General features: G+C 35.1%; 1 protein-coding gene across 1 annotated transcript in view; it reads left to right on the top strand.

The window, feature by feature from the left end:
- LOC100023930 (probable E3 ubiquitin-protein ligase TRIML1) overlaps positions 1 to 12946 on the top strand; it is a 54066-nt gene extending 41120 nt beyond the window's left edge. The window contains exons 9-10 of the mRNA XM_056803810.1: positions 9224 to 9360; positions 12871 to 12946. Coding sequence (XP_056659788.1) covers positions 9224 to 9360; positions 12871 to 12946 — 213 coding nt within the window. The remainder of the gene's footprint in view (positions 1 to 9223; positions 9361 to 12870) is intronic.
- The last annotated feature ends 297 nt before the right edge of the window (positions 12947 to 13243 follow it).

The raw sequence follows: 13243 nt of genomic DNA, 5'->3' as shown, positions 1-13243 counted from the left end.
GCCATGCAATAAAATGATCCAAAAACCAAGCAAAAAGATTCATAATAAAAAATGCCATCTGCTTCCAGAGTAATAGAAGTGATAGAATCTGAATCTAGATAAAAGCAAATTTTAAAATCATCTTTCTTAATTATTTGTTTCCTTTCAAAAAAAAGAGTTAACATAAAAAGATGATTTTATATTACACATGCAAAATCCATATTAAATTGATTGGGGATGGGGACAAAAATAGGTACTCTTTTATACCCTAATTTATACTCCAATAGAAGGGAGGAGGAAGGGAGAGAGAGAATTCAAGACACAATATTCTTTGAAAAATATTGGAAACTGGGAGGAGGAGTCTAGATAAGAGCTTAGACACAGCAAAAGTCCAGACCATTGGAAACCCTTCCACCCCAATAAGAAACACCATGCTTTGAGGGGACAGAAAACCAAATCTAACAACAGGACAGAGTTAAGGAGCCCTCGTGTTGAACTCAACTTAAAAGAGCAAAGAAAAAGCCCCTTCAGGAAAGAATAGTCTGTAAAAATGGAGATTTGAACCCCAGACTTCAATCCCCAGAAGTCCTTGGCACTTCCCAGAATGCCCTATTATCTCACCTGAGTAATCATCTGGGCTGAGAACATAATTTGTATTAAACTGTCTGTACCGCCTACTTGGAATCTCTTCTTCTGCTTCTAAGCACACACAGGCAAGATGTAAGTGGTTGTGAATGGGCTATGTGCCCTAGGCATGTGCTTTCTTATTTTGTATTTTCTTTATCCTTGATTTCTAATCATCTTTAATAAACCTCTAAAAATATAATACTTTTAGTAGAGAAACTAATTTAACTGTTAAAAGTCCAAACCCACAGATCCAGCACATAATCAAAGGAGGAAGATTACAGGCAATTACAAGGGGGAGGGGGTAGGAAAAAATATTAGTAAACAACAGAAAAAAGAAAAAAGAAATTAAAATCAACAGCTTCTGTTACATACAGGTAATGTACAAAGAGCAAATGAAACAGAGGAGGACCAAGGAACAACAAGGAAAAACACAGAAACTCCAGTGAATTGGGCACAGCCTTTGGAAGAACTCAAAATACAACTCAAAAAACAATTAAGAGAGGCTGGAGACAATGGGGGAAAAGAACTTAAAAAGCAAAATATGTCATCTAGAAAACAGAAAATAGTGTCTTGAAAGCCAAAATTAACCGGCTTGAAAAAGAGATGAAAGATGAGGAAAAGAAGATGAAAGATGAAGATGAAAGATGACCTACAAAGAAAATCAGACCAGAAGGAGAAGGATGACCAAAAAGCCACGGATGATATTCAGTCTTTAAAAACTAGAATCCAACAACTGGAATCAAATGATTTCACAAGGCAGTAAGAATCTATAAAACAATCAAAGGAATGAAAATTTTGACGAAAATATGAAACATCTCATTCATAAAACCTCAGACCTGGAAAACAGATGAATGAGAGAAAACTTAAGAATTATTAAACTATCAGAATATCACGATGAAAGAAAAATCCTGGGCATTATTCTACAGGAAATTATCAAAGAAAACTACCTTGACATTCTTGAGCAAGAGGGAAAAGTGGAGATTGAAAGAATTCACAGATCACCTCCTGTATTTAATTCTTAATTGACAATGCCCAGGAATGTTATAGCTAAATTCAAGAACTACCAGACCAAGGAAAAAATCTTACAAGCTTTTAAGAAGTCATTCAGATACCATTGTGTCAAGGAAGATCCTCCCCTCCCCCTCCTGAATAACTTTACCTGTTTATCAAACATTCCTGACATAGTAGAGTTGTGCCAGGTTTGCATCCATGTATGTTCTATATGTTAATTAAAGTCAAGACTTTGGAAGAATTGAGAGAGAATTGGGGAGAACTGAGAAGAGAACAAAGAAGGAAGAAGTCGGGAACAGAGCAGGCAGGTGAAGGGATGGAGAAAGAGACTGGCAGGCTAGGGACCACGTGGTCAGGTTACTTATAGGAATGATTGTCTACTCTTCCTAAAAAAATTTATAAAATATATATTTGGGTAGAAATATTATTTAATTCTTACACCATGGATCCACAGTTAGGATAACACAGGATCTGGCTGCATCTACACTGAAGGACCAAAAAGCATGGAATACTGTATTTTGGAAATCAAGGGAACTGGGTCTACAATCAAGAATCAACTACCCAGAAAAACTGACTATATTCTTGCAGGGGAAAGTATGACCATTTAATAAAATGGAAGACTTCCAAGCATTCATGAAGAGAAGACCGGACTTAAACAGAAAAGTTGATGTCCAAACACAGAACTCAAGAGAGTCACTAAAAGGTAATTAAGAAAGGGGCAAAAAACAAACAAAAAACAAAAACTTTTTTAAGGGACCCAACAAGTTAAAATTCTTTGTATTCCTATAAGAAAAGATGAAAATGGTAACATTTAAAAATTGTTATTATCACCTGGGTAGCTAGAAGAATTATACTTAGAGGGAACAGTGACAAAATGTATAGGATGAAATGTCAAGACATACACACACACACACACACACACACACACACACACACACAGACATAAATATATATAAAACTAAGGTTAAAAAAAGAGGTTAATACTAAGAGAAATGGGAAAAGATACAAAATGGGGTAAACATACTTCAAAAATAAGTACTTGGTGGGAGTGGGTGAGAATACCAATACACTGGAAGGGTAAAGAGGTTGGAGACAGGAAATACTTCATTCTTATGTGCATTGAAATTGACTCAAAGAGGGAAGAAAAATCAAATCCATTGGAGCTGAGAATTGAGTCAGACCCTATAGAGAAGTAATGGGGTAACAAACGGACTGGTGGGGAAGGAAGAAATACAAGGGAGGGAGAGTGTGGGGGGTAGTTTAAAAAGATCCAAAAGAAAAAAGAGAGGGGAATAAGAAGGGAGGGGGGAAGTGAAACAAAATAAGGGTGGGAATTAAGGGAACTGATTAAAAACAAAACACTGGTGTAGTAGGAAATACTGAAAGAAGAAAGGGCAGAACTAGGAGTAGAAATCAAAATGTTGGGAAATACACAGCTGGTAATCATAACTCTGAATGTGAATGGAATGAACTCACCCATAAAATGGAAGTAAATAGAGTAAATTAGAAACCAAAATTCTATCACATGTTGTTTGCAAGAAACACACGTGAGGAAGATAGATACACACAGGGTAATGGTAAGTAGATGGAACAAAATATACTGAGCATCAATTGAGCAAAAGAAGGCAGGTGTCCTGATATCTGATCATGATATCTGATGAAGCCAAAGTAAAAATACATTTAGTAAAAAGAGACAGGGAAGGTAATCACATCCTGATAAAAGGCATTATAGACAATGAGGAAATATCAGTACTCAACATGTATGCACCAAATGACATAGCATCCAAATTTCTAAAGGAGAAAATAGAGGAGCTCAAGGATGAAATAGATAGAAAAACTATATTAGTGGGAGACCTGAACCTTCCTCTATCAGATCTAGATAAATCAAACCAAAAAATAAATAATAAAGAGGTAAGGGATGTAAATGAAATCATAGAAAAATTAAAGTTAATAGATATGTGGAAAAAATAAATAGGGACAAAAAGGAATACACTTTCTTTTCAGCAGCAGAATGTATATTCACAAAGATTGACCATGTACTAGAGCATAAAAACATGGGAAACAAGTACAAAAGAGCAGAAATAATAAATGCCAACATTTCAGATCATAATGCAATAAAAAAATAATTAGTATGGGTACATGGAGAGCCAAATCAAAAATCAATTGGAAATTCAATAATATGATTCTCCAAAATAAGTTAGTTTAAGAACAAATCATAGGAACAATGAACAATTACATTGAAGAAAATGACAATGATGATACATCCTTTCAAAATCTATGGAATGCAGCCAAAGCAGTATTCAGGGGGAAATTTATATCCTTGAGGGTATATATTAACAAATTAGGGAGGGTAGAGGTCAATGAATTAGGCATACAAATTTAAAAAAATAGAAAGTAAACAAATTAAAAATCCTCAGATGAAAATTAAATTAGAGATCCTAAAAATTAAAGGGTGAATTAATAAAATCAAAAGTAAAACAATTATTGAGTTAATGAATAAGACTAAAAGCTTGTACTTTGAAAAAAACAAATAAAATAGACAAAGTGCTGATCAATCTAATTTTAAAAAGGAAAGAAGAAAACCAAATCAACAGTATGAAAGATGAAAAGGCCTCACCTCTAATGAAGAGGAAATTAAGGCAATCATTAAAAACTATTTTGCCCAATTATATGGCAATAAATATGGCAATCTAGGTGATATGGATTTATACTTAGAAAAATATAAATTGCCTACTCTAAAAGAAGAAGAAATATATTACCTAAACAACCCCATATCAGAAAAAGAAATTGAACCAGCCATCAAAAAACTCCCTACGAAAAAATTCCCAGGAGCAAATGGATTCACAAAAGGATTCTATCAAACATTCAAAGAAAAACTAATCCCAATACTATACAAACTATTTGACAGAATAAACAAAGAAGGAACTCTACCAAAGTATTTTTATGACACAAATATGGCTCTGATTCCAAAGCCAGATAGATCAAAAACAGAGAAAGGAAACTACAGACCAATCTCTTTAATGAACATAGATTAAAAAATCTTAAATAGAATACTAGCAAAAAGATTCTAGCAAGTGTTATGAGGGTTATTCATTATGATCAGGTGGGATTTATACCAGGAATGGAAGGATAGTTCAATATTAGGAAAATGATCCACATAATTGACCATATCAACAAGCAAACCAACAAGAACCACGTGATTAGCTCCATAGATGCAGAAAAAGCCTTTGACAAAATATAACACTAGAAAGTATAGGAATAGAAGGGTCTTTCCTAAAAATAATAAGTAGTATATAAAACCATCAGCAAGCATCATCTGCAATGGGAATAAATTAGAAGCCTTCCCAATAAGATCAGGAGTGAAACAAGGCTGCTTATTATCACCTCTATTATTTAACAATGTATTAGAAACACTAACAGTAGTAATTAGAGAAGAAAAAGAAATTGAAGTTATTAAAATAGGCAATGAGAAGAACAAGCTATCACTTTTTGAAGATTATATGATGGTCTACTTAAAGAATCCCAGAGAATCAACCAAAAAGCTAGTTGAAATAATCAACAACTGTAGCAAAGTTGCAGGATACAAAATAAACGCACATAAGTCATCAACATTTCTATATATTTCCAACTCATTTCAGCAGCAAGAATTAGAAAAAGAAATTCCACTTAAATGCACCCTACACAATATAAATTCTTAGGAACATATCTGTCATGACAAACACAGGAACTATATGAACACAACTACAAAACACTTTCCACACAATTAAAACTAGGTCTAAATAATTGGAAAAACATTAATTGCTCATGGGTAGGATGAGCTAACATAACAAGAATAATAATCCTACCCAAACTAATTTACCTATTTAGTGCCATACCCATGGAAGTGGCAAAAAAGTTTTTTACTGAATTAGAAAAAACCATAATAAAGTTTGGAAGAACAAAAGATCAAGAATATCAAAGGAAATAATAAAAAAAAAGTGAAGGAAGGTGTCCTAGTAGTACCAGATCTTAAAATGTAATACAAAGCAGTAATCATCAAAACAATATGGCACTGGTTAAGAGACATGAGGGAGGATGAGTGAATGGAGTTGGGGTAAATGATCTCAGCAAGACAGACTATGATAAACCCAGTTTTGGGGACAAAAATCTACTATTTGACAAAAACTGATGAGAAAATTGGAAAACAATATGGGAGAGATTAGGCTTGGACCAACATCTCCCATGCTACACCAAGATAAACTCAAAATGGGTGAATAACTTGAATATAAAGAAGGAAACTATAAGTAAATTAGGTGAACACAGAATAATTTACATGTCAGATCTTTGGGAAAGGAAAGATTTTAAGACCAAGAAAGAGTTAGAAAAATATCATAAAATGTAAAATAAATAATTTTGATTACAATAAATTAAAAAGGTTTTGTACAAACAAAACAAATGCAACCAAAATTAGAAGGGAAGCAACAAATTTGGAAAAAATCTTCATAACAAAAACCTCTGACAAAGTTCTAATTACTCAAATTTATAAAGAGCTAAATCACTTGTACAAAAAAAATTAAGCCACTCCCCAATTGATAAATAGACAAGGGACATGAATAGGCAATTTTCAGTTAGAAATAAAAACTATTAATAAGCACATTGTAAAGGATAATTTTAGCATTTTGACCTGATATCTAGAATTAAATGGTCACCAGGAAAAATTCCCAAATAATAAAATACCCAAGTTAGCTGGGAATTATGGTGATTTTAATTAATAGAGAGAGAAGGAATTAAGGAAAGAGAGAGAGAGAGAGAGAGAGAGAGAGAGAGAGAGAGAGAGAGAGAGAGAGAGAGAGAGAGAGAATTAATTTAAACTGCTCTGGCTCAGGCTGAGCCAGGAAATAGTTAAAGGCCTTGGCCAAAGTGGCCTCCCTGAGGCCAAGGGAAAGGAAGTCAGTCTTATCACTCACCATGAGACAGTCTCCAGGAAGCTGTCTGAGGGGTATCCTCAAGGCTGAGTTCCAGTCCAGATTGAACTGGAATCCAAATATAATTACACTTCGAACTGAATTGCCTGAACTGACTTTTTTAGCCTCCTTTTAAAGAAATGTTGTCTTATGTCACTTCCCCTAAATTTTCATGTCTACCAATCACAGTAGACCCTTTTTCCAGGACTGCCTATTCTTTAATTCTCACCTTCTTTGATTAGATTTTCTCCAGGACTATCCTCTCTTTAGTTCTTACCTTCTCTGGTTAGATTATATCTTCTGAGGCACTTCACACTTCTTTGTTAAACTCACCATTTGTGAGTTACTTGGTCTATTTGTGATTAATTTAACCTTTATAGGTACTTAACACCTTTTTGTATTCGATCTAAAAATAGACTTAGCTTAAGTTTTAGCTTCACTATAAGGTAAGAGTTAAGTACTTTCATTGTTCAATTGGGAGTTTACAACTTTATCTTCCCCTAAAGTATGTCTAATTAGGGTTGAGTAATTTCCAAGTTCACAACATGAAAAAGTGTTCTAGATCTCTTATAATCAGAGAGATGCAAATCAAAACATCTCTGAGGTATCACTCCACACCTAGCTGATTGGCTAACATGACAGGTATGGAAAGTAATGAATGTTGGAAGGGATGTGGCAAAGTAGAGACACTAATTCATTGCTGGTGGAATTGTGAATTGATCCAACCATTCTGGAGGGAAATTTGGAACTATGCCCAAAGGGTGATAAAAACTGTCTGCCCTTTGATCCAGCCATAGCACTGCTGGGTTTGTACTCCAAAGAGATAATAAGGAAAAAGACTTGTACGAGAATATTCATAGCTGCACTCTTTGTGGTGGCCAAAAATTGGAAAATGAGGGGATGCCCTTCAATTGGGGAATGGCTGAAAAATTGTGGTATATGTTGGTGATGGGATTCTATTGTGCTCAAAGGAATAATAAATTGGAGGAATTCTATGGAGACTGGAACAACCTCCAGGAAGTGATGTAGAGTGAAAGGAGAAGAACCAGGAAAACATTGTACACAGAGACTGATACACTGTGGTACAATCGAATGTAATGGACTTCTCCACTAGTGTCAATGCAATGTCCCTGAACAATCTGCAGGGATCTTAAAAACAGTATTCACAAGCAGAGGATAAACTGTGGGAGTAAAAACACCGATGAAAAGCAACAGCTTGACTACAGAGGTTGAGGGGATATGACTGAGGAGAGACTCTAAATGAACACTCTAATGCAAATACCAACAACATGGAAATGGGTTAGAATCAAGGACACATGTGATACCCAGTGGAATTGCACGTCAGCTGTGTGTGGGGGGGAATAAAATGATATTTGTTTCCCATGAATAATGTTTGGAAATAACCAAATAAAATAATGTTAAATAAAAGAAATTAATGAATGCTGGATGGGATGTTGTAAAGTCGGGACATTAATTCATTGCTGGTGGAGTTGTGAATTGATCCAACCATTCTGGAGGGCAATTTGAAATTATACCAAAAGGGTGCTAAAAAACTGTCTGTCCTTTCATCCAGCCATAGCACTGCTGTGTTTCCCCTTCAATTGGGGAATGGATGAACAAATTGTGGTATATGTTGTTGATGGAATACTATTGTGCTCTATGAAATAGTGTAGGAATACCATGTGAACTGGAATGACCTTCAGGAATTGATGCAGAGTGAAGGGAGAAGAACCAGGAGAACATTGTACACAGAGACAGATACATTGTGGTCTAATAAAATGTAATAGACTTCTCTATTAGTAGCAATGAAATGATCCAGGACAATTCTGAGGGATTTATGAGAAAGAACACTACTGACATTCAGAGGAAGGACTGTGGGAATAGAAACATAGAAGAAAAACAACTGCTTGATCACATGGGTTGATGGGGATTGGGGTGTTATGTAGTAAAAATCAACTGACTCTCACTAAGTAAGGGACAACAGAATGTCCAGCAACAGAATGTTCTGGGCAAGGTCCCAGGAATTACAGGACCCCTGAAGTATGCTAGTAGTCACGACGTCACCTACCTTTCATGTCTGTCCAAAAGCCCACCTGATATGCCCACCTTTCACGTCTGTCCAGTGTGATCCACCTGTTATGCTAAACTAGCCAACATCATTAACAGAATGTTCCAGGTGTCCCCCATCAAGTAACTCAACTATGACTGCTTTAACCAATATAAACCCCACTCTGACTGTCCTTCTTTGGAACTCACTTGCTGAACTTCCCCTATCGATGCTAGTAATAAATTTCCACTTGCCTGAATTGCATTGTCTCCATGTGCTCCTTGGGGTGGTCTTCCAGTGGGACCCTAATGGAGGATGTAGCCCCTAATGCTTACCCTAGTGCAAACATCAACAACATGGAAATAGGTTTTAATCAAGAACACTTATAAAACCCAACACAAATGTTCACTGTCAAGGGAGGGGGTGTGGGAAGGGAAAGGAAGGAACATGATTCTTGTAACCAGGAGAAAATGTTCTAAATTGACTAATTAAATTAAATTTTAAAAGAAGAATCTCCCTTCCTAATATCCTTAGTACTTCTTAAAGCATTACACTGAACAAGTATAAGTTTAAGAAGGATTGGTTCAATTAAACTTAGTGACCTGTGAAACTCTAGCTTGGAAACTCAAGCCAAGGTGTGAATTCAGTCCTGAAACTTCTAGCTAAATCAGAGCCCAAGTCAACAAGTTTTAAGGAGTTTATACCTTCAGGTGTGAACCAGAAAGATGGAGCCAAGGAGGAGAGGGTGGGAAAGTGAGAGATTAATTTTTAAAAGGCTTTTTACTTGTAAAAATAAAAAAAATATGAAGTATTTTAGAATGCCATTTTTAAGGATAATTTTTAAATTTTAATATTGCTCTCTTACTCTCCCAGCCTCTCCTCCATTTAGTAAAGAATAATAATCATGTAAAATAAATCCTTCAATACATATCTACAAAATTCCATAAGATAAATTCTGCTATTAGTTGTCTAAAAATATGTCTATTTCTGCATTTGAATGGATCACTTCTCTTAGGAGATGAATGAAGGCTTTCGTTTTCATTAATTTGGAGTAGGGTTTTATCATTTATTTGATTAATCATTTAAAGTAATTCAAAATTCCTTTTCTCTATTTTTTTAACTGCATAAATCTCTTGATTAGGGGATTAAGATAATCTCTCATTGTAATATCCTCAATACTCCTTAGAACATTATACTGAATTAGTATAAATTTAAGAAGGATTTGTTCAATAAAACTCAGTGGCCTGTGAAACTCTAGCTTGGAAACTCAAGCTGAGGTGTGAATTCAGTCCTGAAAATTCTAGCTAAATCAGAGCCCAGATCAACAAGTTTTAAGGAGTTTACACCTTCAGGTGTGAACCAGAGAGATGGAGCCAAGGAGGAGAAAGTGAGAGAGTGAGAGAAACAGGTTATTTTTTTTATTTATTTAGTAAATTTGGAACATTATTCCTTGGTTACAAGAATCATATTCTTTCCCTCACTCCCCTCTCTACCATCCCTTCCTGTAGTTGACTTGAAATTCCATTGCATTTTACATGTGTCCTTGATCAAAGCCCATTTCCATTTTATTGATGTTTGTATTAGGATGATCATTTAGAATCTAAATCCCCAATCATATTTCCCTGGACCCATGTAATCAAGCAGTTGTTTTTCTTCTGTGTTTCTACTCCACCATTTTCCCTCTGAATGTGGATAGTGTTCTTTCTCATAAATGCCTCTGAGTTGTTCAGGATCACTTCATTGCCACTAAAGGAGAAGTCCATTACATTCCATTGTCCCACTGTGTATCAGTCTATGTGTATAATGTTCTCCTGGTTCTGCTCTTCTCACTCTGCATCAATTCCTGGAGGTCATTTCAGTCCCCATGGAATTCCTCCACTTTATCATTCCTTTGAGCACAATAGTATTTCACCACCAACACATACCTCAATTTGTTCAGCAATTCCCCAATATATATATTATATTATTATATTATATATTATATATAGTATATCCCCTCATTTTTCAATTTTTGGACAACACAAAGAGCACAGCTATGAATATTCTTGTACAGGCCTTTTTCTAATTGTCTCTTTGGGGTACAAAACCAGTAGTGCTATGACTGGGTCAAAGGACAGAGAGTCTTTTAGTGCCCTTTGGTTTTAGTTTCAAATTGCCCTGCAGAATGGTTGGATCAATTCACAACTCTACCAGCAGTGCATTATTGTCCCAACTTTGCCACATCCCCTCAAACATTCATTACTTTCATTTGCTGTCATGTTAGCAATATGCTTGGTGTGAGGTGATAACTCAGAGTTGTTTTGATTTGCATCTCTCTTATGATGAGAGATTTAGAACACTTTTTCATGTGCTCTTGATTTCTTTAACTGAAAATTGTCTATTCATGTCCCTTGCCCATTTATCAACTGGAGAATGGCTTGATTTTTTTTTTTTTGTAAAATTGATTTAGCTCTTTATAAATTTGAGTATTTAGACCTTTGTCAGAGGTTTTTGTTATGCAGATTTTTTCCCAATTTGTTGCTTCCTTTCTAATGTTGGTTGCTTTGGTTATGTTTGTAGAACACCTTTTTAATTTAGTGTAATCAAAATGATTTATTTTACATTTTGTGATTTTTTCTTCTTAACTCTAGCTTGGTCTTAGAATCTTTCCTTTCCCAATGGTCTGACATGTATACTATTCTGTGATCACCTAATTTACTTATAGTTTCCTTCTTTATATTCAAGTCATTCACCCATTCTGGGTTTATCTTGGTGTAGGGTGTGAGATGTTGATCCCATATGAAACAGATTAATTTTTAAAATGTTTCTTACTTGTAAAAGTGCAAATGATAAAGTACTTTGGAATGCCATTTTTAAGGATAATTTTAAAAATAATCTTTCATCCTAATATCCTCAGTACTTCTTAGAACATTATACTGAACTAGTATAATTTTAAGAAGGCTTTGCTCAATTAAACTGAATGTTCAGTTAATTTGTTCAATTAAACAAGGTGTGAATTCAGTCCTGAAACATCTAGCTAAATCAGAGCCTAGGTCAACAAGTTTGAAGGAGTTCACACCTTCTAGGTATGAGCCAGAGAGGTGGAGCCAAGGAGTTTAGATAGATATAAAAGGGCCAGTCAAATGGAATGATCCATCTGAGATCAAATTTGATTCTTGGAAGTTCAACTGAGCTACAAGTCCCAAAGGATACCTAAATCTGCAGTACTAAAGGTAAGTTTCTCATTTAGGAATTTTTTTTTCCCCTAACTTTCAGCCAGTAACTACTATTAAAAAAAAAGCCATGAAAGTTATTTATTCCAAGTTGAAAAAGAGTGTGAAGATGCTAGCTCTCTCAGGAAGAGAAGATAAATAACAAAGCAGAGACACTCTCTTTAGAGTGTTAAGTTACCTAATGATAGGTCCACTTTGAATCAGATAATAGGAAAGATATGTTAATTTCTAGAAGCAGATTTGCTCACAAAATTTCACTTAATTTTGTTTTTATTGATCTGAGGGCTAACTACTTAGTTTGAAATTAGGCTTTGAAAAGATTCATGATTTTCTAGACCTCCAAGTCACAAATATAAAATGGAGTTGACTACCATGCTTTTTCTATCCATGCTCTTCTTGCACTGATTTCTGAGAGGCCATTAATTATGCATCTTTGTACATAAAGAATGAGGTCATAAAGTAGATATGATCCTAAGATAACTTGAAGTTTTAAGTTCAGTTCACAAAATTGATCAAAGATTATATTGTGTTACTAAATGGCCATTAAATGCTTGTTAACAACAGTTTTGACTTTCATATTTGTAAATAAATTTTTTTTCTTTGGAGAGTTTTAATTTTTGAATATCCAATGATATCTGAGCAGATGCCTCCTTTCTTCCTTTGATTCATTACTTCCAAGAGAACCCAGACAGGAATTAGATGTTGTGGTTGGAGGAGAGGAATAGAAGTAGAATAGACAACCCAATGTAGGACGTTGGAAAAAAGATAGGGACAAGTTTTCAGGTCGACCACAATGACTTTTAGTAATTTTTATTGGGTTCAGGGAAGAGACCTTATGTTTTTCAAACACAGAAGGCTGAAGACTTTTTGTTAAGTCCACATTGCCTTCTTCAATACACTGCTATGCCAATACAGTTTTTTTGTAGGGTGATATTAATGTTGAGTTATTGATTTGATTGGCATAAAGTGTTGGTCTATTATTCTCTAGAAAATTAGACTGCCATTAACTTTTCCACTCCTTATTCTTAACAAAATTATATTTCTCTTTCAGAGGTGAAAAGCTGAAAGTGGACAGAGGATCTTGGGAAGTAAACAAATTCAAACAGAGAAATCCTGAACACCCTTGATCCCCCTGAGGAATATGGATGTGGCTAATTTACCAAAAAATGTCCTCAAGGTAAAACTCACCTGCCCTGTGTGCCTGAAGCACTTCAACCAAGAAGGGACTTTGTCCTGTGGTCAAAGCTTTTGTCAAAAATGCCTGATGTGGAGCTTGGTAGAAGATGACCAACTCTACCCCTGTCCTGAGTGCAGAAGAATCTTGAAGATCAATTCCTTAGAACACTGCCTCTCAGAAGAGACCCCAGATGATGATGATTATATATGTCAGAACTTTCAGGAACTGACTGATGCACATGGTCTGG

Source organism: Monodelphis domestica, chromosome 6 (assembly GCF_027887165.1).
Source record: "Monodelphis domestica isolate mMonDom1 chromosome 6, mMonDom1.pri, whole genome shotgun sequence".
NCBI lineage: Eukaryota > Metazoa > Chordata > Mammalia > Didelphimorphia > Didelphidae > Monodelphis > Monodelphis domestica.
The sequence above is the reverse complement of the archived record's forward strand: the minus strand, read 5'-3'. Positions and strand labels throughout refer to the sequence as shown.